The sequence below is a fragment of the Anomaloglossus baeobatrachus genome, chromosome 5 (genome assembly GCF_048569485.1).
Source record: "Anomaloglossus baeobatrachus isolate aAnoBae1 chromosome 5, aAnoBae1.hap1, whole genome shotgun sequence".
In the NCBI taxonomy this organism is placed as follows: Eukaryota; Metazoa; Chordata; class Amphibia; order Anura; family Aromobatidae; genus Anomaloglossus; species Anomaloglossus baeobatrachus.
The window spans coordinates 21801432-21823985 of record NC_134357.1 but is presented as its reverse complement, the minus strand read 5'-3'; the positions used below and the strand labels follow the sequence as shown (position 1 = coordinate 21823985).

Sequence of the window (22554 nt, the reverse complement as noted above, 5' to 3'; positions counted from 1 at the left end):
TGCTGTCCTGCAGCGGCAACCCGGCGCGACCTCAGCCGAGGCGTGGGGGATGGGCACAGGGATCGTCTCCCGCTGGACCTCCTGCACGGAGCGGCCTGTCGGCCCCGGTTCGGGGGAAGTCTCCACAGGTGCCTCCGGTTCGGGCTTCGGCACCTTCCACGGGAGCAGCTCCAATCGGTCACGGGCTCCAGCTGCAGGCCGGTCCGCCTGGGCGAACGAGTGGGGTACTGCTACCGGTGGTGGTGGTAGCGGGCCTAGTGGCGGGGTAGCAGCAGCCAACACGGGTAGCGGGGAGGTAGCAGGGCGAGCGGGTATGGACCGGGTCCCTCGGCCGCGATGACCGACCCACTAGGGGTACAGGGGCGTGGGTCACTTACCCTCCCTTCCAAGACTCTCTCCTCCTCGCGTCTCCATACGGCCGCCACCACCTCCGCCATGTCGGCCTCCCACTCCTCCAAGAGGAGTTGCATCTTGACCTGCAGCCGCTGTTGGAGCTGGGCGGTCCGGACCTCCACCCACGCCACGGCTCCAGGCGCGGGGGCTACTGTGCTGCGGGACGGCATGTACATCGTTCCAGCGGCCTCTTCCAGGAACAACAAGATGGCCGCAGGGTCCTGGCGTCCCCGCTTTTATAGCCGCGGGCTACATGCGGCCAGACGCCATCCGTCCCCCTTAGTCTTTTTCCGGCTCCTCCTCTACAGGGGCGGGGTTTAGGCCTTCGCGCCTCCACTGCTCGAGGAGACGCTCGAGCGGGAATTTTTCGCGCCCAAGATGGCGGCTTCTCCAAATTTTCGGCCGGACACCTCCGGCGGTCACAAGGCGCACCTCTACCAGACGGCAGAGCGGTAAGATCCTGTTCGTGACGCCAAGTTGTCGCGGGCGGAGGAGGGGACGCTGCACTCTCCCACTGCTCGGGTCCGGCTGCTGCTGCTGCTGCTCGGTGGTGGCTCGGATCCCGGGGACTCGAGCGGCGCTCCTCGCCCGTGAGTGAAAGGGGGTGATTTGGGTTTAGGGATATTGTCCGTGACGCCACCCACGGTTGTGGTGAGATTGGTGACACCACCGCTGCTCTGGACGGGGATCCCAGGAGCGATGACGGGGAGCAGCTTGGATGTTGGCTCTCCCCTCCGTGGGTAGGGGGTTGATTGTCCCGGGGCCCGGTGAGGGAGGTAGGGATGTTTGGCAGGCGGGCTACGGGGCCTGGTGAGGTGCAGGGTCGCTGGGGCAGCGCTGTGCCGCACGGCACGGTGGTACTCACTCAGCCAGTAACGAATACACAGTCTCCGGTAAAACAAATGGCTGGATGGACGGGTCCCACAGACGGCCGCGGTGTTTCTCCTCCCGGCAGGTTGATGGTGACTGCCTTTCCCTGCACCTCTGTAGTGTATACGGTTCCAATGGGTTCCCACCGGTAACCCGCTCCTCAGCTTGGATGGGTGCTGAAGGAGCCCCTTTTGCCCGCAGGCTCTGGCCCTGGGAACTTTAGCCTTGGCGGTGACTGTGTTTCCCTTCATGGTTTGAGCTGTCGCCTTCTATTGGGACTTGACTGCTGGGAAACCCCGGAGGTTCCCTTCGCTAACGGATTTAACAATTTCAACGGCGACTCCTAGCTTTGTCGGGGTCCGTAAGCCCTGCCGGATGGTGCTGGCTTCTCTTTGTTCACTGGTCCGGTACCGTCGGGCCACCGCCCGTCCATGGTCCTTACGGCTCACTCCAATTGGCCTCTCCTGCAGACGGTCACCACTGTCTGCCAACCTTGCTGTACCGTCCGGGCCACACACCCGGACCGCTTTCTGTCTGCTCCTTTACCACTTCACTCTCCTCACTCACTCTACTCCCCTCCAAAACTGAACTCAACTCCCTTCCTTTTTCCGTCTCCAGGACTGTGAACTCCTCGGTAGGCTGGACCAACCGCCTGGCCTACCCCCTGGTGTGGACATCAGCCCCTGGAGGAAGGCAACAAGGATTTTGTGTTCTGGCTCTGGTGTGCCTGACCGGGGTGTGGGGTGTTATATATATATATAAATAAAAAAATGCTAAGCATCCTGAGCTTTATTCCCGTTTTTATGTATACTTTCAGCAAAAAAGAAATCATTACTTACAGCAAGATGGAATTGCAGCTGTATATTGCCCAGGCCAAAAGACTACTACTACTCCAGCAGGATACAGCTAAACCCCCACTAGGTGGAGGCATCACAGGTGCAGGAGGAGCAAATCACACTCACTTCCAAACATGGAGCGGGCGATTGCTGGATGTTAAAACTGCACACTAGTGGCTTGCATAGAGCGCTGTTCACACTAGCAGACGCACAGTCACAAACCCGCAGCCTATTAGTTGACGCCCATACTATTAGATCAGGCAGGCTGCCAAGCCGTACCCCCACTGCGCACTACATATGGACCTACAAGCATGAGGTTCCCGTGACGAGGGTTGTAGGCTTCCATTTTATGGCCATAATACCAACTAAAACCTCATATTTTTTGTACAGGATACAGCCAGGCTCCTTTTTGTTAGGCCTTGCTATTAGAGTTTCTGTCCTTAAGTAGCGCGCAGTAGGGGTACGGCTTGGCAGCCCGCCTGATCTAATAGTATGGGCGTCACCTAATAGGCTCCGGGTTTGTGACTGTGCGTCTGCTAGTGTGAACAGTGCTCTATGCAAGCCACTAGTGTGCAGTTTTACCATCTAGCAATCACCTCCTCCATATTTGGAAGTGAGTGTGATTTGCTCCTCCTGCACCTGTGATGCCCCCACCTAGTGGGGGTTTAGCTGTATCCTGCTTGAGTAGTAGTAGTAGTCTTTTGGCCTGAGCAATATACAGCTGCAATTCCATCTTGCTGTAAGTAATGATATTCTTTTTTGTTTTATACCGTTTTTATGTATAGATTATATGATATTGTTACGATATACTGTTAATTACTTACAGCCAAAGAATGTTAACTTCATGATAAGTTGATCACTAGGTGGCGTTGTTCTTAATAACTTCTCTTCACAGGGAGGTCCTAGTACTCTAAATGAAATGTGCATCGGGTTCCTGTTCTACTATCCTATACTCCCGATCGCCATGTGCTTGAGTTACATTGATATACATTACATGACCAGTGCCATAGGGCTGGAGAGGGCAGACACGTGAGTGCCACCAGATGTAACTTCTTTTATTATGCACTGACTAAGAGACAACTTCATGGGGAATAAATGTAATTGTATCATACAAGTTACAAAACCTATTGAGAAAACCTTGAGATTATGGTTGGTCTTAGGCTGGAGTCACACTTGCGAGAGTCTCACGCGAGTCTCACATCGCATCACCCGGAATAGCCACACACTCTCCTGACAGGAGCGGGTCAGCTGCATGTATTTCTATGCAGCTGAGATGCTCCTGTCCGGAGAGCTGCAGGCCATGTCGGGTGATGTGATGCAAGACTTGCACGAATCTCTCACAAGTGTGACTCCGGCCTTAAGTGTACGGGTAACCCGCGGGCTTGAGGCAAGCTGCAGTCACCATTGAATAGATCGCTTGAACCTGATGAGGCATATGTACTTACTGCAAGTCAGAATCGCTGTATAATCCTGGTATTAAAGGGAACCTTTCACCAGGTTTTTGCTCCCCCATTTGAGAGCAGTTTGATGTAGAGACAGAGACCCTGATTCCAGCGATGTGTCACATACTGAGCTGCTTGCTGTAGTTTTGATAAAATCACAGTTTTAACTGCTGAAGATCTAGCAGTTCTCTGAATGTTGAGCTCTGTATAACCCTCCTTTCAAAGTAAGTAGACAAGCTTCACTAGGTGTAAGATATCTAAATATTATATGCAGTTTGTATAGTAAAAATCCGATGACAGATGCACTTTAAGGCCATGTGCACACCCTGCGTTTTTTGATGTTTTTTTTTTTTTGTTTTCTTTTTAAATCCGCATAAAATCTGCATGTCTCTCCTGAAGCCAGCGCTCTTTCTCTCGCTCTCTCTTGCTCTCTCTCTTGCTCTAACACTCTCTCACTTTCTTTTGCTCTCTCTCGCTCTCTTACTTTCTCTCTCTCACGCTCTCATTCTATCGCTCTTGCTCTCTATCTTGCTCTCTCTCACTGTCTCTCGCACTCTCTCTCTCGAGCCCTCTCTCTCGCACCCTCTCTCACGCTCTCTCTTTTGCACTCTCTCTCTCTCTCGCACTCTCTCTCTCGCACTCTCTCTCTCGCACTCTCTCTCGCACGCTCTCTCTTTTGCACTCTCTCTCTCGCACGCTCTCTCACTCTCTCTCACACTCTCTCTTTTGCACTCTCTCCTTCGCTCGCTCTCTCTCTCGCATGCTCTTGCTTTCTATCTTGCTCTCTCTGGCTATCTTTATCTCACTCTCTCTCTATCTCTCTCTCCCTCTCTCTCTGTCTTTTTCGTTCTTTCTCACTCTCACTCACTCTCTCACTCTCTCTGTCTGTTTCACTCTCACCCTCTCTCTCTGTCTTTCTCGTTCTCTCTCACTCACTCTCTCACTTTCTCTCTCTTTTTCACTCTCTCCCTCTATGCCGCCCCCATGTCAACAGCCGGGCTGCTCGGATCCGGATCCGCGGTGGCTCGAGGGGCGTTCGAACCCGGGGGGGGGATCTCGCGGCCACTCGAATGAAGGGGGGTATTTATGTACCACCCCGGACTCGCCGGGTGGTGGCTCGAGCGTCTCCGGACCCGAGGGCCCCGTGGTCCACTTCAATCTGAAGGGGGGGACTGGCGCTTTAAGGGGACGTAGGTGTACGGCCGGAGCCACCCACGGATTTTTGGTGAGGATGGACACCACCGCTGCGGTTACTGGGCACCCGGGGGGAGATGGTTGCGCACCAAGATATTAACCCCTCCATGGATAGGGATGGTGGCCCCGGGACCCGTAGGGTTTGGGTGATTGTGCTGGGTGGTGCAAGGCGGTGTGCGGCCGGAGGGCACTGTTGTACTCACGATTATTCACACACACAAGTCTCTGGTAAACCAAGATGATGGTGGTCGGTGCCCACAGCTGGCTGCGTCTGGTCCCCCACCCGGCTGGTGGTCTCTGCCTTTCTCCTGCACCGTGTTGTGTACTATGGGCTGCCTGCGCTTCAGCATCGGTAGTCCGCTCCCCGGCCTTGTGGATGTCGGGAGAGCCCTTTGCCCGCAGACGTTGGCCCGTGGGATCTCTATGCCTGTGCAGTGGCTTTCTATCCCCCTCGTTGGGCTGTTGTCTTCAGTCGGGACTTGAGTGGGAAAGGACCTAAAGTCCAGACCTCAATCAGTTAATTAACTCAGTCCAGTAGCTTCTGGACCTCGTTTCAGGGTCTGAGTACCCCCCTTTTGTGCTCCGGTTTCCTGTCGGTTCCCCGGTTCGGTACCGGCGGGTCACTACCCTGTCTCGGTCACCTACGGTTCCACCGAAGCTGTCTTCCCGGCTCCTGCAGGCTGAGGCCACCGTCTGCCTCCTAGCCAAAGGTGTCCGGGCTCCAACCCAGACTCCTGTCAGACAGCTGCAGACCTGTACCACAGGCCTGCTTCCACTTTACTCCACTCCCAAAACTAATCTGCTTCCTACTCCTGTCGCTCTCTCTCAGTTCTCCTGCCTCAGGATCTCGATGGGCATGGCCAATCACCTGGCTCCGCCCCTTCTGTGTCCATCAAATCCTGAGGGAGGTGACTAGGTGTGTATGGTTGGCTGTGTGTTACCTTGTGTGGGACAGGTGTTATGCGGGGCGCTATCTGTGACTACCTGGCTGGTGCATTTACAGGGGATTATATTTAGAGTTCATGACGCCACCCGTGGTGTGTGGTAAGGTGGAGTACCACCATTGCAGCTGGGAGTACCCGGTGGCGATGGAGTGGGCAGCCAGGTATTTAACCGCTCCACGGGTAAGGAGAATGGGGACTCTGTGATGGTGACATGGTAGTGCCGTTGGGGAGGTAAGGGTCACTTGCGTACTCATTCAGTTCAATAACACTAACACTGATAACTTTAGTAAACCAAAGTTCTGGCCACCGCTGCCGCTGAGGGGGAGCACGTTTGGGTCCCGTTTCTGCTAGTGTTGCCTGATGATCTTTGACTTTTCCCTTGACACCTTGTTTCCTTCTAGTTGGTCCCTGTAGCTTGAAACTAGTCGGGTCCCGCTCCCCAGTGTGGCTAACTGAGGGAGTTGTGTGCCGCCCCCGCGACAGCCGACGGGCTGCTCGGATCTGGATCCGCAGTGGCTCGAGGGATCTCCGGAACCAAGGCGGGGTCGCGCGGCCGTTCGAAATGAAAAAGGGGGGAAAATATTTACAAAAGGGGGGGTGAAAGGAATTGGATAGTGTTCGTGACGCCACCCACGAGTCGTGGTAAAGCGGGATACTACCGCTGCTGTTGGTGGGGGAGCGCCCGGGAGCGATGGGACGGCAGCTTGTGGTGTTAACCCCTCCATGGGCAGCGGGATGATGTCCCGGGGCTTGGTTATGGCTGGCTGGGGACCCTTTGGGGTAAAGGGGCACAACGTACTCACACAGTCCAGAGATGCAGCCACTGACACCAGGTAAACCAAAGTCCTGAATGCTCTGCAGCCTTTGTTTGAACACGTTGGGTCCGTGCCCTTTTGGCATTGCTGATTGGTCTGAAGCCTTGTCCCTTGGCACTGTGTTTACTCTGTGTGGATTCCTTTTGCCTGAAACTACTTGGGTCCCGCTCACCTGCGTGCCTAGCAGGGTGAGCTTGCTCTCAGGGTTCACTCTTGGGATTTTCTGGACGGATTTGGGAAGTCCTATCCCCCTCATTACGCTAGTACCCCGATTTTGGAGCAGGTGGGGAACGGTTCGTGAAGATTCCGTTCCCGTCGGGTGACTTACTGGGCTGCATGAAGCTCCTTCCCAGCCTAGGGTCCGCATACCCCGTCATGCCCTGGTCCCTGCCCGGTTGTAGTACAAGGCCGCCGATCTGCCCTCTGTTGTGAATGTCAGTTATGCTTTTACTGCTCTGAGGCTGCCTCTTGTGGCCAGGAATGGTTTGGACACAGAACAGGTGTGTTGAGCAATGGGCGTGTCCATTGCTAACTCTCTGCCTATTTAAACCTTGGTCTGCTAGCAGGCTGGGCCGCTTGTCATTTGTTCTTTGTTCACCAGTCTGCTCATCCTGCTCCAGGCCACATCTACCCCAGATAAGTGCTTGGTTCTTTCTTATGCTATTTTGTTCTTTTTGCTCTTATCTAGGTTTGTCATTTACTGTGGTTATTGTCAGTTTATTTGCATGCAGGAATCTTTCCTCTCAGTTGCTTAGCTGGGAAGCTCCCTGCAGCTTTGTTTGGAGTATTGCTCCTATAAGTCCATGTGTTTGTTGCTTCTTGAATTTGTAATGATTCCTGCTTTCTGTTCATTGGTATGACGCCTGATATAGGACGGAGTTCAGATCTAGCGATCTGAGGACTTTTTGTACTATGAAGTATTTGGATTTTTGTAGGGTTTTTCTCTGGCCACTATCAGCCCCTTTCCTATCCTGTCCTATTTAGTCAATGGGGCCTCACCTTTGCTAATCCTATCATCTATCTGTGTATTGTGTTTTCCTATATCACTGCAGTCTTTGAATGTGGGGGGGCTTGCTATAACCTGGCAATCTATTTTCTGAGACAGAGAGTTATTCATCTTTCCTTCCTTTAGGATAGCTAGTTCTCCGGCTGAGTTTGCGGTGCATAGGATGTTAGTTCACCCCTCAGCTACTTCTAGTGTTGATGGTTAGTAAGGGGATGGCGGCCAGATTAGTTGCCAATGCTCTTGTCACCTTTTGCCAATGATTTGTGGTGGTCTTCCATGGTTCCGGAGCATAACAGTACATCCGGCCTAAAATTTAAAGGGTACTCTTAAGAAGGAAAAAAAAAAAAAAGTCTGCTGAAGGTTGGTGTGTTTTTTTTCCTCTTTTTCTTTGGGTTCTGTGGAAGATTTCTTTTGTCCAGCATGGATGACTTGGATTTGCGTGTTGCTCATCTTGATGCTGAGGTTCATCGTATAGAGTCTTATCTTGCACAGACTCCCCTTGCAGAGCCTAAGATTCCTGTTCCTGAATTTTTTTCGGGCGATAGGTCGAGATTTTTGTGCTTCAAAAATAATTGTAAATTATTTTTTGACCTGCGCCCTAAGTCCTCAGGGAATCCCGTACAGCAGGTTAAGATTGTCATCTCCCTGCTGCGTGGTGACCCTCAGGACTGGGCCTTCTCTTTAGCGTCTGATGATCCGATTCTCAGTGACGTGGATTCTTTTTTTCAGGCCTTGGGTTTATTATATGACGAACCCAATATTGTGGACCAAGCAGAAAAGGTCTTGTTGTCCTTAACTCAGGGTCTGGATTCTGCAGAAACTTTTTGTCAGAAATTTCGAAAGTGGGCGGTCCTTACCTAATGGAATGATGATGCGCTTGCGGCTCTTTTTCGCAAGGGTATTGCGGATGCTGTGAAGGATGTAATGGTAGGATTTCCCATCCCTTCTGGTCTTGATGCCTCTATGACCTTGGCCATTCAGATTGATAGGCGTTTACGTGAGCGCAGGAAGATACCTGCTGGTTTTGTGCCTGTGGAACAGCCTTTGGAGCCTATGGAGTGTGATAGGGTACTTTCTAATGCTAGTCGGCAGGGGTTCAGACGGAAGAATAGACTGTGCTTCTATTGTGGAGACGCTTCTCATAACATCTCTGTCTGCCCTAAACGTGAAAGGAGATTGGCTACTTCTGTTACTGTGGGTTCTTTGCAACCAAAGTTTCTTTTGTCTGTCACATTGATTTGCTCATTGTCTTCCTTTTCTGCATTTGCCTTTGTGGACTCAGGGGCAGCGCTCAATTTGATAGATTTTGGGTTTGCTAGGGATTGTGTTTTTCCCATGGTTCCTTTGCAAACTCCTATTCCTTTAAGGGGCATTGATGCTACCCCTTTGGCAGAAAATAAACCCCAATTTTGGACCCAGGTGCCTATGAGAGTTGCACCAGCGCATCAGGAAACTTGTAAATTTTCAGGATTGCATAATCTACAGGATACCTTGGTACTGGGATTTTCGTGGTTGCAGACCCATAATCCGGTTCTTGACTGGAGATCCTTGTCGGTAGCTAGTTGGGGTTGTCAAGGTTTGCATCAGGACCTTTCCGTGTCGTCCACGTCTGCTCATGCAGTTGATGTTCCGGCCTTCTTATCTGATTTCCGTGATGTATTTAATGACCAGGAGTCTGACTCTCTGCCCCCACACCGGGACTGTGACTGTGCCATTGAGTTGGTGCCCGGTTGTAAATTTCCCAAGGGGCGGATTTTCAACTTGTCTGTGCCCGAACATGATGCCATGTGGTCATACATCAGGGAATCATTGGAGAAGGGGCACATTCGGCCCTCATCTTCTCCTTTGGGTGCTGGCTTTTTCTCTGTTGCTAAGAAAGATGGTTCGTTGAGGCCTTGTATTGATTACCGTCTTCTTAATAAAATTATGATCAAATATTAGTACCCTTTGCCTCTGATGTCTGATCTTTTCTCTGGAGTGAAGAGCGCCAAATGGTTTACGAAACTGGATCTTAGGGGTGCGTATAATCTCATCCGTATTAAGGAGGGTGATGAATGGAAGACGGCTTTTAATACTCCAGAGGGGCATTTTGAGTACCTAGTGATGCCTTTTGGGCTCAATAATGCCCCCTCCGTCTTCCAGGCCTTCATGAATGATATTTTTCGAGACCTTATTGGTAAATTTTTGATTGTCTATTTGGATGACATCTTGATTTTTTCTGATGATTGGGACTCTCATATTGGGCAAGTACGGGCTGTTTTTCAGATACTTAAGGATAATGCACTGTACGTTAAGGGGTCAAAGTGCCTTTTTGGGGTGCAAAGGATTTCCTTTTTGGGGTTCATCTTGTCTCCCTCCACTATCGAAATGGACCCGGTCAAGGTTCAGGATATTTACGACTGAGTGCAACCGACTTCTCTAAATTCCCTGCTGCAGTTTTTGGGGTTTGCTAATTTTTACGGTAAATTTATCGCCAATTTTTCTGCCATTGTCAAACCTCTGACGGATTTGACAAAGAAGGGAGCTGATGCTGAGCATTGGACCCCTGAGGCAATTGTGGCCTTCCAGGAGCTTAAAAGGCGATTCACTTCTGCCCCAGTTCTGCAGCAACCTGATGTGTCTCGCCCATTTCAGGTTGAGATCAATGCCTCAGAGATCGGAGCAGGAGCTGTTCTGTCTCAACAAGACTCGATTTCGGGTAAACTTAAGCCCTGTGCCTTTTTCTCTCGGAAGTTTGCTCCTTCTGAATAAAATTATGATGTGGGGAACCGGGAATTATTGTGTCATGGTTCACCTCCCTGTCCACATGGCTAGGGGGCGGAGCCTTCTCTCGAGCCTCACTTCCAGACCCTGGATGCCTTAAAAGCAGGCATTTCCAGTGAACCAGTGCCGCCTATAAGCTTTGCACTGCTTTGCCTGTGATTGCTGGTCCTGTGAGTGATATACTGATCTGTCTGTTCCTGTGCCCCCGTGCCCTTGTCTGCGTTCCATCCCCTGGTCGTCCGTCCTGTCCTCTGTCCCCTCTCCTATTTCCCCACTCGGTTGCTTCCTTTGGTACTGACCTTGGCCTGACTTTGACCCCGCTTTTACTCGTCCCTCCGGTCCTGCTTCTGCCCGTACGGTGTTTGACCCAGCCTGTGTGACTATTCCTTGCATGCTCTGCAGCTCTGCTTCTCAGCTGTGCTTTGAGGTAATGTATGAGAACGCTGTGAATTCACTTCCTGTTTCTCATTGCTCTGTGTAGTGTATTATGCTACAGAGCTCTGGCTCCCCCTGGTGGCAGCATTACATATTGGCTATGAAGTGGGCATTTGAAGAGTGGAGACATTGGTTGGAGGGGGCTAGACATCAAGTTGCGGTGCTTACGGACGACAAGAATCTCATCTATCTGGAATCTGCCAAGCGGTTGAATCCTCGGCAGGCCAGGTGGGCTTTGTTTTTTACCCAGTTTAATTTTGTGGTCTCTTTTTTGCCAGGCACCAAGAATGTTAAGGCCGATGCCCTTTCCAGGAGCTTCTGTGCTGACTCTTTGGAGGTTGTCGAGCCGTCTACTATCCTGAATGATGGTGTAGTTCTCTCGGCCATTTTGCCTGATCTGCGGTTGGCACTGGCGGAATTTCAGGGGGATAAACCTGAGAGATGTCCTGCGGGGAAACTGTTTGTCCCGGACCAATGGAGAGACCGAGTTGTCTCTGAGGTTCATTGCTCTGTTTTGGAGGGTCATCATGGCATTTTTGGTACTCGGGATCTTGTGAGCCGCTCTTTTTGGTGGCCTTCCCTGTCCCGGGATGTCCGTCGTTTTGTGCAGTCGTGTGGAGTTTGTTCTAGGTCCAAGCCCTGTTGTTCACGTTCTAGTGGGCTATTATTGCCTTTGCCGGTACCTAAGAAGCCTTGGACGCACATCTCTGTGGATTTTATTTCAGAGCTTCCCGTCTCTCAAAAAATGACTGTGATTTGGGTGATCTGTGATAGATTCTCCAAGATGGTCCACTTGGTTTCCCTATCTAAGTTGTCGTCATCAGAGTTGGTGCCTTTGTTTTTCCAACATGTTGTTCGTTTGCATGGTATTCCCGAAAACATTGTTTCTGACAGAGGGGTGCAGTTCGTATCCAGATTTTGGAGGGTTTTTTGTTCCAAATTGGGTGTTCAGCTGTCTTTCTCCTCGGCGTTTCATCCTCAGACCAAAGGTCAGACTGAAAGGGCTAACCAGACCCTGGAGACCTATTTACGATGTTTTGTTTCTGTGGATCAGGATGACTGGGTTTCATTTTTGCCTTTCTCTGAATTTGCCCTTAACAATAGAGCTAGCTCTACCATATTGGTGTCCCCATTTTTCTACAATTTTGGGTATCACCCCAGGTTCCTCTCGGGTTAGCTTGAGGCGTCTGACTGTCCGAGGGTGGATTCTGTGGTAAACAGAATGCAGCAGATTTGGGGGCAGGTAGTGGATAAATTGTTTCAGTCCCAAGAAACTGCCCAAAAGTTTGCCAACCGGCGTCGGACTGTTGGTCCCCGGTTTAAAGTGGGGGACATGGTGTGGTTGTCCTCTAAAAATATTCCTATGAGAGTTCCGTCTCCTAAACTTAAGCCCAGATTTATTGGCCCTTATAAGATTTCGGAGATTATCAACCCTGTATCTTTTCGTTTGGCTCTGCCTGCGTCATTCAAGATTCACAATGTCTTCCATAAGTCCTTGTTGAAGAGACATGTGGATCCAACAGTTCCTACAGCAGTGCCTCCTGACCCTGTTTTGGTACAAGGGGATCTGGAGTATGAGGTTGAAAAAATTCTGGATTCCCGTCGCAGTAGGCGGAGGTTTCAGTACCTTGTGAAATGGAAGGGTTATGGGCAGGAGGATAACTCTTGGGTTGTGGCTTCTGACATTCATGTGGACAGGTTGGTTCGCGCCTTCCATCATGCTCATCCTGAGCGACCCGGTGGCGTTGGTGAGGGTTCGGTGACCCTTCCTCAAGGGGGGGGTACTGTTGTGAATGTCAGTTATGCTTTTGCTGCTGTGAGGCTCCCTCTTGTGGCCAGAAATGGTTTGGACACAGACCAGGTGTGTTGAGCAATGGGTGTGTCCATTGCTAACTCTCTGTCTATTTAAACCCTGGTCTGCTGGCAGGCTGGGCCGGATGTCATTTGTTCTTTGTTCACCAGCCTGCTCATCCTGCTCCAGGCCACATCTACCCCAGCTAAGTGTTTGGTTCTTTCTTATGTTGTTTTGTTCTTTTTGCTCTTATCTGGGTTTGTCATTTACTGTGGTTATTGTCAGTTTATTTGCATACAGGAATCTTCCCTCTCAGTTGCTTAGCTGGGAAGCTCCCTGCAGCTATGTTTGGTGTATTGCTCCTATATATCCATGTGTTTGTTGCTTCTTGAATTTGTAATGATTCCTGCTTTCTGTTCATTGGTATGACAAGAGCGCCTGGTATAGGACGGAGTTCAGATCTAGCGATCTGAGGGCTTTTTGTACTATCAGGAATTTGGATTTTTTTAGGGTTTTTCTCTGGCCACCATCAGCCCCTTTCCTATCCTGTCTTATTTAGTCAGTAGGGCCTCGCCTTTTGCTAATAATATCATCTATCTGTGTATTGTGTTTTCCTATATCACCGCAGTCTTTGAATGTGGGGGGCTAGCTATACCTTTTTGGCCTATTTCTGAGCCAGAGAGTTATTTATCTTTCCTTTCTTTAGGATAGCTAGTTTTCCGGCTGAGTTTGCGGTGCATAGGATGTTAGTTCACCCCTCAGCTACTTCTAGTGTTGATGGTTAGTAAGGGGATGGCGGCCAGATTAGTTGCCAATGCTCTTGTCACCTTTTTGCCAATGATTTATGGTGATCTTCCATGGTTCCGGATCATAACAGTCCTCCGTAGCAGTACCGTGCCCCCTGTCACTACCCCCTGCGACCGGGGTTCCAGCTCCTTCCAGGCGAGACCAACGTTTGGCACCTGGGACGGGTATAGGAGCCCAGCTCCGCAGCGTGACCTTGTCCTGTCACGGCTCACTCAGAACTCTCTCTCTACCTCTGACACCTCTGGCCCGCCTTCTATCATCCCTCCATCTGGGTGGCCCTATTCCCCTCAGGCCGCCCAATGGGTGTTTGGTGGGTGTGGTGCAGAGTGTTCCTCAGGATTTGTGTATACCTGTTCTTAGCAACACCAAAGGGACATGACCCGTAACCAAGGAGGAGCAGGTGCCATGCAGAAGGGCAGATTGCACGGCACCCTTGTGACGACCTGATAGGCCAGGGCGCCACACTTGTGTGCCGCCCCACGCCAGCAGCCGGGCTGCTGCTCAGATCCGGATCCGCGATGGCTCGAGGGGGATCTCCGGACCCAAGGGGTCGCGTGGCACACTCGAATTAATGGGGGCTATGTACAGGGGGATATTGTAAAGTTTGTGACGCCACCCACGGTGCGTGGTAAGGTGAGGGACCACCGCTGCCGTTGGGGAGCCCGGTGACGATGTTGTGTGGCAGCCTGATGTTTAACCCCTCTGTGGGTAGGGGGATGGTGTCCCGGGGCCCGTCGGATGGTTGGTGAATGGGTGCCGCTGGGGTAGGAGCAGGGGTAGTTAGTGTACTTACTCAGGAATAACAATACCCACAGCTTGTAAACCAGAATTCTGAGCACCACTGCACCTTGTAGGGAGCATGCTTGGGTCCATGCCCTTGGTGTTGCTGTTGGCCTGTCGCCCTGTCCATGGCACCTTTGTCTCTGTTGGACCCGTGGGTATAAAACTCTTCGGGTCCCGCTCACCCATATGGCTAACGGAGTGAGCTTGCTCTCAGGGTTCACGTCTAGGACTTCTTTGGACTGTATTGGGAAAATCCTATCCCATCGGTGTGCTAGTACCCCGATTTTGGAGCGGGTTGGGGATGACACTTGAAGTCTTCACCCCCGTTGGGTAAATTACCAGAATACGTGAAGCTACTTTCCGGCCTAGGGTCCACGTACCCCGTCGTGCCCTGGCCCCTGCCCTTTGATAGCTCAAGGCCGCCATCCGCTCTCCTCGGCAGTCTGTGCCCCTTGATACTGTCCCCTGCGACCGGGTTCCATCTCATTCCAGGCCCAGACCAACGTCTGCCACCTAGTATCCAGGAGCTCTTCTCCGTTGCCTCTCCTCACGAGAGCCACCACTCCACCTCCTCTCCTTTAACTCTCCACTGCTCAATTCCAACTCCTCAATGCAACTGTCACTTTCCTCACTTTTTCTCACCAACCCCCCATGTGGGCGGCCCTATTCCCTTAAGGCCCCCCAATGGTGTGTCTGGTAGGTTAAAGTGGGAAGTGTTACTAGGATTTTTGATTGGCCAAGCTGTTAGCAACACCAAAGGACCAGGATCCGTAACCAAGGAGGGTGGATACTGTGCAGAAGGGCAGATTGCACAATACCCTGTGATGACCTGATAGGCCAGGGCGTCACAACGCTGCCCGTGGTATGCGGCCAGATATGGGCCGCCGCTGAAATTCAGTTCCCCTGGAGTTGGTGGTGATGCAGTAGAGTTGGTTCAGCTCTACACGGGTAGAACTTAGCCCCAGGGCAGGTGAGGTGGTTATAGTTGTAGCCTATGATGTTGGTATTTAGCGTTGGGGTGCAGGACCGATGGCGCAGTAAATAACTGGGTGACACAGAGATGCAGTCACAAGTTCTTTACTCACAGTTGGCAGTTCCAGGTTATCACGACCGGTCAAATGCTGCCCTTGGTGTGCTGAGTCCTGCTATGATGGAATCCAGTCAATCACCGGATAGTTCGGAGGCACAACCCGGTACACCCTTCTGTGTTCCTTCCTTGGTCGTCTTCCTGTGCTGGCCTCTCCCGCCTGCCCCACGCCTCACACACAGTGCCCTGAGCCGGTGTCCGCTGACCCTGTCAGGTGGCTTTTCTATTCTATCCCTTGGTCCTATGTGGTCACCTTTTCAGCGGGTTATGTGCTGTGGTGGCTTCAGTACTTAAAGTAACCTCAGCCTCCGGTTTACTAGCTGAGCCTGGTTGTTCTCCACTAGTCTAGGGACCGGTTCCCCATTGCAGCCAAGTCCCTCCACACCAGTATGTCGGCCGTGGATGTGAGCCCACGGGTGGATCACTAACTTCCTGTGGCTCTAAGACTCCTTCTTTCCTGGTCCTGGGATGAGTCGCTCCAGCTCCGGACCCCAGGACCTTTATCCTCCACGTCTACTCCCTTCTCCTCTCTCTCTCCACCTACAGTGTCCTCCCACTAACTAACCCCACCTACAAGCTGGCTTCAGGACTGTGCTCTCCCCAAGGTGCAACTCGCCCTAACCATGGCCTGATGGAGTGTCGCTAAATTAAGAGTGTGTGTCTGTGTAACGAACTGTGGCCTCCTCCTTACCTGGGAATGGGATACCACACCTCTGGCTGAGGTGCAGTACCTCTGTGACGACTGGACCCTCAGGGGCGCCACACTATCACTGGCCACAGTGGTGATGTACTGGTTGGCTGCAGTGGTCCTCTCCAGAACAGTCCGCATGAGATATGGGCAGCTCTAGGAGAGGAACAGCTGTGGACAAGTAGATTTGTAAATATTATTTTAAGCCGTTTTGTCTTAAATACAGGAGACAACCCCTTTAAGAACTGGAATCGCCATCATTTTTGGCTTCTCCAGCATCTGTATGTACAGCCGGGATATTTAAGAGTATATCTGACAACATGTTTACTGACTGTTTCTTATAACAAGCAGCAAAATTGTTAATGCTGCCCAGAATTATAACGCAAGTATTAACACAGGACATAAGCAGAACGGCAGCATTGATCATTTCAGCAGACAGCAGTGATCTGCCTCACTGGGAGGAGTCTTGAGAAGTCTTAAAGCGCAACAATCACCAGGATTTTCCTATATAACCTAAAGCCAGTGCTATACTGGCGCTATCAGGCTGATTCTATACATACAGTGCTATACTGGCGCTATCAGGCTGATTCTATACATACAATGCTATACTGGCACTATCAGGCTGATTCTATACATACAGTACTATACTGGCACTATCAGGCTGATTCTATACATACAGTGCTATACTGGCACTATCAGGCTGATTCTATACATACAGTGCTATACTGGCACTATCAGGCTGATTCTATACATACAGTACTATACTGGCACTATCAGGCTGATTCTATACATACAGTGCTATACTGGCACTATCAGGCTGATTCTATACATACAGTGCTATACTGGCACTATCAGGCTGATTCTATACATACAGTGCTATACTGGCACTATCAGGCTGATTCTATACATACAATGCTATACTGGCACTATCAGGCTGATTCTATACATACAGTACTATACTGGCACTATCAGGCTGATTCTATACATACAGTGCTATACTGGCACTATCAGGCTGATTCTATACATACAGTGCTATACTGGCACTATCAGGCTGATTCTATACATACAGTGCTATACTGGCACTATCAGCCTGATTCTATACATACAGTGCTATACTGGCACTATCAGGCTGATTCTATACATACAGTGCTATATAGGCACTATCAGGCTGATTCTTTACATACAGTGCTATACTGGCACTATCAGGCTGATTCTATACATACAGTGCTATACTGGCACTATCAGGCTGATTCTATACATACAGTGCTATACTGGCACTATCAGGCTGATTTTATGCATACAGTGCTATACTGGCGCTATCATGCTGATTCTATACATACAGTGCTATACTGGCACTATCAGGCTGATTCTATACATACAGTGCTATACTGGCACTATCAGGCTGATTATATACATACAGTGCTATACTGGCACTATCAGGCTGATTCTATACATACAGTGCTATACCGGCACTATCAGGCTGATTCTATGCATACAGTGCTATACTGGCGCTATCAGGCTGATTCTATACATACAGTGCTATACTGGCGCTATCAGGCTGATTCTATACATACAGTGCTATACTGGCACTATCAGCCTGATTCTATACATACAGTGCTATACTGGCACTATCAGGCTGATTCTATACATACAGTGCTATATAGGCACTATCAGGCTGATTCTATACATACAGTGCTATACTGGCACTATCAGGCTGATTCTATACATACAGTGCTATACTGGCACTATCAGGCTGATTCTATACATACAGTGCTATACTGGCACTATCAGGCTGATTTTATGCATACAGTGCTATACTGGCGCTATCATGCTGATTCTATACATACAGTGCTATACTGGCACTATCAGGCTGATTCTATACATACAGTGCTATACTGGCACTATCAGGCTGATTATATACATACAGTGCTATACTGGCACTATCAGGCTGATTCTATACATACAGTGCTATACCGGCACTATCAGGCTGATTCTATGCATACAGTGCTATACTGGCGCTATCAGGCTGATTCTATACATACAGTGCTATACTGGCACTATCAGGCTGATTCTATACATACAGTGCTATACTGGCACTATCAGGCTGATTCTATACATACAGTGCTATACTGGCACTATCGGGCTGATTCTATGCATACAGTGCTATACTGGCGCTATCAGGCTGATTCTATACATACAGTGCTATACTGGCACTATCAGGCACTATCAGAATCAGCCTGATAGTGCCAGTATAGCACTGTATGTATAGAATCAGCCTGATAGTGCCAGTATAGCACTGTATGTATAGACTCAGCCTGATAGTGCCAGTATAGCACTGTATGTATAGACTCAGCCTGATAGTGCCAGTATAGCGCTGTATGTATACACTCAGCCTGATAGTGCCAGTATAGCGCTGTATGTATAGACTCAGCCTGATAGTGCCAGTATAGCGCTGTATGTATAGACTCAGCCTGCTAGTGCCAGTATAGCACTGTATGTATAGAATCAGCCTGATAGTGCCAGTATAGCACTGTATGTATAGAATCAGCCTGATAGTGCCAGTATAGCACTGTATGTATAGAATCAGCCTGATAGTGCCAGTGTAGCACTGTATGTATAGAATCAGCCTGATAGCGCCAGTATAGCACTGTATGTATAGAATCAGCCTGATAGTGCCAGTATAGCACTGTATGTATAGAATCAGCCTGATAGTGCCAGTATAGCACCGGCTTTAGGTTATATAGGAAAATCCTGGTGATTACTGTGCTTTAAGAACAGTCCTGAAAGTTCCTGTGTATTATGATAGCTGTACAATGACATTTCCCTTCTACATCTTGGCGTTGTGTTTTCCAGCATAATGGATGCAGTCATAAACATTTATGGTTTTGAATGGGATGATGAAAGCAAGGAGAAAGCCCAGAAGGCCGTCATGGAAGTGACTCATCTGGCAATGGCTGAAAATTGGGAGGTTGGTAAAGTATCTGCTTCTTCCATCTGGTTCACACACAATCTCCTGACTTCTCAGAGTCTTCACCATTTGTCCAGGTTAGATGGGACTAATCTGCAAGTCCTCCAGCCTGGGCAACCTTATAAACTCAGATCAGTGATCAATCATTGTCTAATTATTTCACTTCCCCCTGATTCAGTATGTTGCCCTCCCCCCTAAAAAGAAGACCTAAATATATATTGCGTTTACAGCTATATTCAACCCTCATTTCCTTCCTTCAATCACTTTTCTTCCTTGGCAATGTAAAATACATTCTCTTGCTTAGTGCCACCAAACCAGTCTCACCAGAATCTGCCTGGCCACTCCATTCCGGATCGGTGGGCTGACGTCATCTCTTCTTCATTCCACTGGTAGTGGAAGACGATGGAGGTTTACAGTTGGGAAACCCTTTAGACTAGTTTATATTCTTGCCGAAAGAGGAAAGTGAGGTCTATAAGTTGGAGAACAACTCAATAAAACCAAGAAAGGAAGTTCCCAAGTAGAAGGGAAGCACAAGAGAAGTCTTGATTGATGGTTGAGAAAGGAGGAGAATGTCAGGATTGGAGTCATTCTTTTCGGATGATATCAGAACAAATAATCATTTTATATGATGGAGGATAGAGATGAGTGAATGGATTTGATGCAATTCGAATTTGTTTAAATTTTTACCCAAAAATTTAGATCCCCAAGACCAGATCTTTTTGCAATTCTATTTGCATAAATCTTTTTAGAGCAAGAAAGGGGTTAAAAAAAATAAAAAATGTATACTCACCTCACTTTATTCCTGGCTCACTTCCTCCTTACGGCTTCAGGGGTTCAGTTTTCTTCTTTGTCTTCAGGCGAAAGGTGCCTCCAAAGCTGACTAGACTTCAAGTGACTCCTTGACTTGGCGTGTCAATGCATGTCATGACTCCATAAGAGGTCTACTGAGTGTTGGTCTCAACAAGTGCAAACAAAAGACTTAAGAGAAAACTGCAAACAAAGGAAGGAAGTGAACCGGTGGAGGACCAGACAGGTTGCTGTAGTACCAGCACTGGCAGACACAGGCAGAAGAGGGCCACTGTGCAATAATGGTACATGGGACCTTTTCAGTCCAATAACTCATCAAAATGCACAATAACACCTGGTTTAGAGGTAATAATGGACCCCTAACCTCTTGGACCCCTGTGTGGCTGCATTGGGTTGCACCAATGATATGTCCGCCCCTGAGCACCAGGATAGGTGAAGGGCAAGGCAAGTATAATGTTTTTATTTTTGGAGAGGGGTGGGGAAGGCCATTAATCCTGTTTACTGGTTGACCATTCATCTTCACCTCTTATTGACCATTAATCCTCTCCACTGGTTGACCATTTATCTTCTCTTTGTATTAACCATTAATCCTGTCTACTAGTTGACCATTCATCTTCTCCATGTAATGACTATTAATCCTGTCCACTGGTTGACCATTTATCTTCTCCATGTATTGACCATTAATCCTTGCCAGTTCTTGACCATTCATCTTTTCCACATATTGACCATTAATCCTGTCCACTGGTTGACCATTCATCTTCTCCACGTATGTACCATTAATCCTGTCCACTGCTTGACCAATCATCTTCTCCACATATTGATCATTAATCCTTCTCCATGTATTGAACATTAATCCTTTCCAATGGTTGACCATTCATTTTTTCCATGTAATGACTTAATCCTGTCCACTGGTTGACCATTTATCTTCTCCACATATTGTCCATTAATCCTTGCCTGTGGTTGACCATTCATATTCTCCATGTAATGACTTTTAATCCTGTCCACTGGTTGACAATTTATCTTCTGCATGTATAGACCATTAATCCTTGCCAGTGGTTGATCATTCATCTTTTTCATATATTGACCATTAATCCTGTTCACTGGTTGACCATTCATTTTCTCCACGTATTGACGATTAATCCTGTTCACAAGTTGACCATTCATCTTCTCCACTTATTGACCATTAATCCTGTCCACTGGTTGACCTTTCATCTTCTCCATGTATTTACCATTAATCCTGTCCACTAATTGACCATTCATTCATCTTCACGTATTTACCATTAATCCTGTTCACTGGTTGACCATTCATCTTCTGCATGTATTGACCATTAATCCTTTCTGCTGGTTGACCTTTCATCTTCTCCACGTTTTGACCATTAATCCTGTTCACAGGTTGACCATTCATTTTCTCCACGTATTGACCATTAATCCTTTCCACTGGTTGACCATTCATCTTCTCCTCTTATTAACCATTAATCCTTTTCACTGGTTGACCATTAATCTTCTCCACGTATTGACTATTAATCCTTTTCATTGGTTGACCATTCATATTCTACTCATATTTACCATTAATCCTGTCTACTGGTTGACCATTCATCTTCTCCATGTAATGACTATTAATCCTGTCCACTGGTTGACCATTTATCTTCTCCATGTATTGACCATTAATCCTTGCCAGTTCTTGACCATTCATCTTTTCCACATATTGACCATTAATCCTGTCCACTGGTTGACCTTTCATCTTCTCCACGTTTTGACCATTAATCCCATTCACAGGTTGACCATTCATCTTCTCCACATATTGACTGTTAATCCTTTCCACTGGTTGACCATTCATCTTCTCCATGTAGTGACCATTAATCCTTTCCATTGGTTCACCATTCATATTCTCCTCATATTTACCATTAATCCTCTCCACTGGTTGACCTTTCATCTTCTCCACGTATTGACCATTGAAACTGTTCACGGATTGACCGTTTATCTTCTCCATGTATTTACCATTAATCCTGTCCACTAGTTGACCATTCATCTTCTCCACGTATTTACTATTAATCCTGTTCATAGGCTGACCATTCATGTTCTCCATGTATTGACCATTAATCCTTTTTGCTGGTTGACCTTTCATCTTCTCCACGTTTTGACTATTAATCCCGTTCACATGTTGACCATTCATTATCTCCACATATTGACCATTAATTCTGTTCATGGATTGACCGTTCATCTTCTCCATGTATTGACCATTAATCCTGTCCACTGGTTGACTATTCATCTTCTCCACGTATTTACCATCAATCCTGTCCACTGGTTGACCTTTCATCTTCTCCACGTATAGACCATTAATTCTGTTCACGGATTGACCGTTCATCTTCTCCATGTATTGCCAATTAATCCTGTCCACAGGTTGACCATTCATCTTCTCCACATATTGACCACTAATCCCGTGCATTAGTTGGCCATGCATTAATTTTGTTATGTTGTTCTGGTGTTAAATATTTTTGCAGAATTTTTTCACTCTTGTGCTTTTTCCTTACCAGAGATGTCGTGTTGGATACTATTAGTATCAATGAGCCTAAAATTTCTGTTTTGTTTTTTTTTCTTCGACAGGGGACTAGAGTAAATGAGACAGTTTCATTACCGCCCATCTCTCTACCTCCTCCTTACCATTGTGAAGACGATTCATCTGAGACCTAGAAAAAGGGATGGACAACGAAGTAGGAGTCCAACTATCTACAAACTTCAAAGAATTCCTTAAAGAAGTTACATATAATTTCCTGTTTCTTAAATCTGGGATCTAAAGTCACCTGTGTGGAGAAGAAAAGAGACAATATGGGCTATGGGACTTTTGATGGACTTCTAGATGCTTCTCTTACTGCAGTTTCTCCAACCTTTGACTCATCAGTCATCAGGGTATAATTGCTGGAGCT

The 22554-nt window shown here is 48.5% G+C and overlaps 1 protein-coding gene across 1 annotated transcript in view; it reads left to right on the top strand.

Annotated features, from left to right (window-relative positions):
• The window catches only part of LOC142313210 (putative DBH-like monooxygenase protein 2), a 79152-nt gene extending 58479 nt beyond the window's left edge, over positions 1-20673 (top strand). The window contains exons 11-13 of the mRNA XM_075352192.1: positions 2995-3128; positions 18709-18827; positions 20666-20673. Of these exons, the coding sequence (XP_075208307.1) occupies positions 2995-3128; positions 18709-18827; positions 20666-20673 (261 nt within the window). The remainder of the gene's footprint in view (positions 1-2994; positions 3129-18708; positions 18828-20665) is intronic.
• The last annotated feature ends 1881 nt before the right edge of the window (positions 20674-22554 follow it).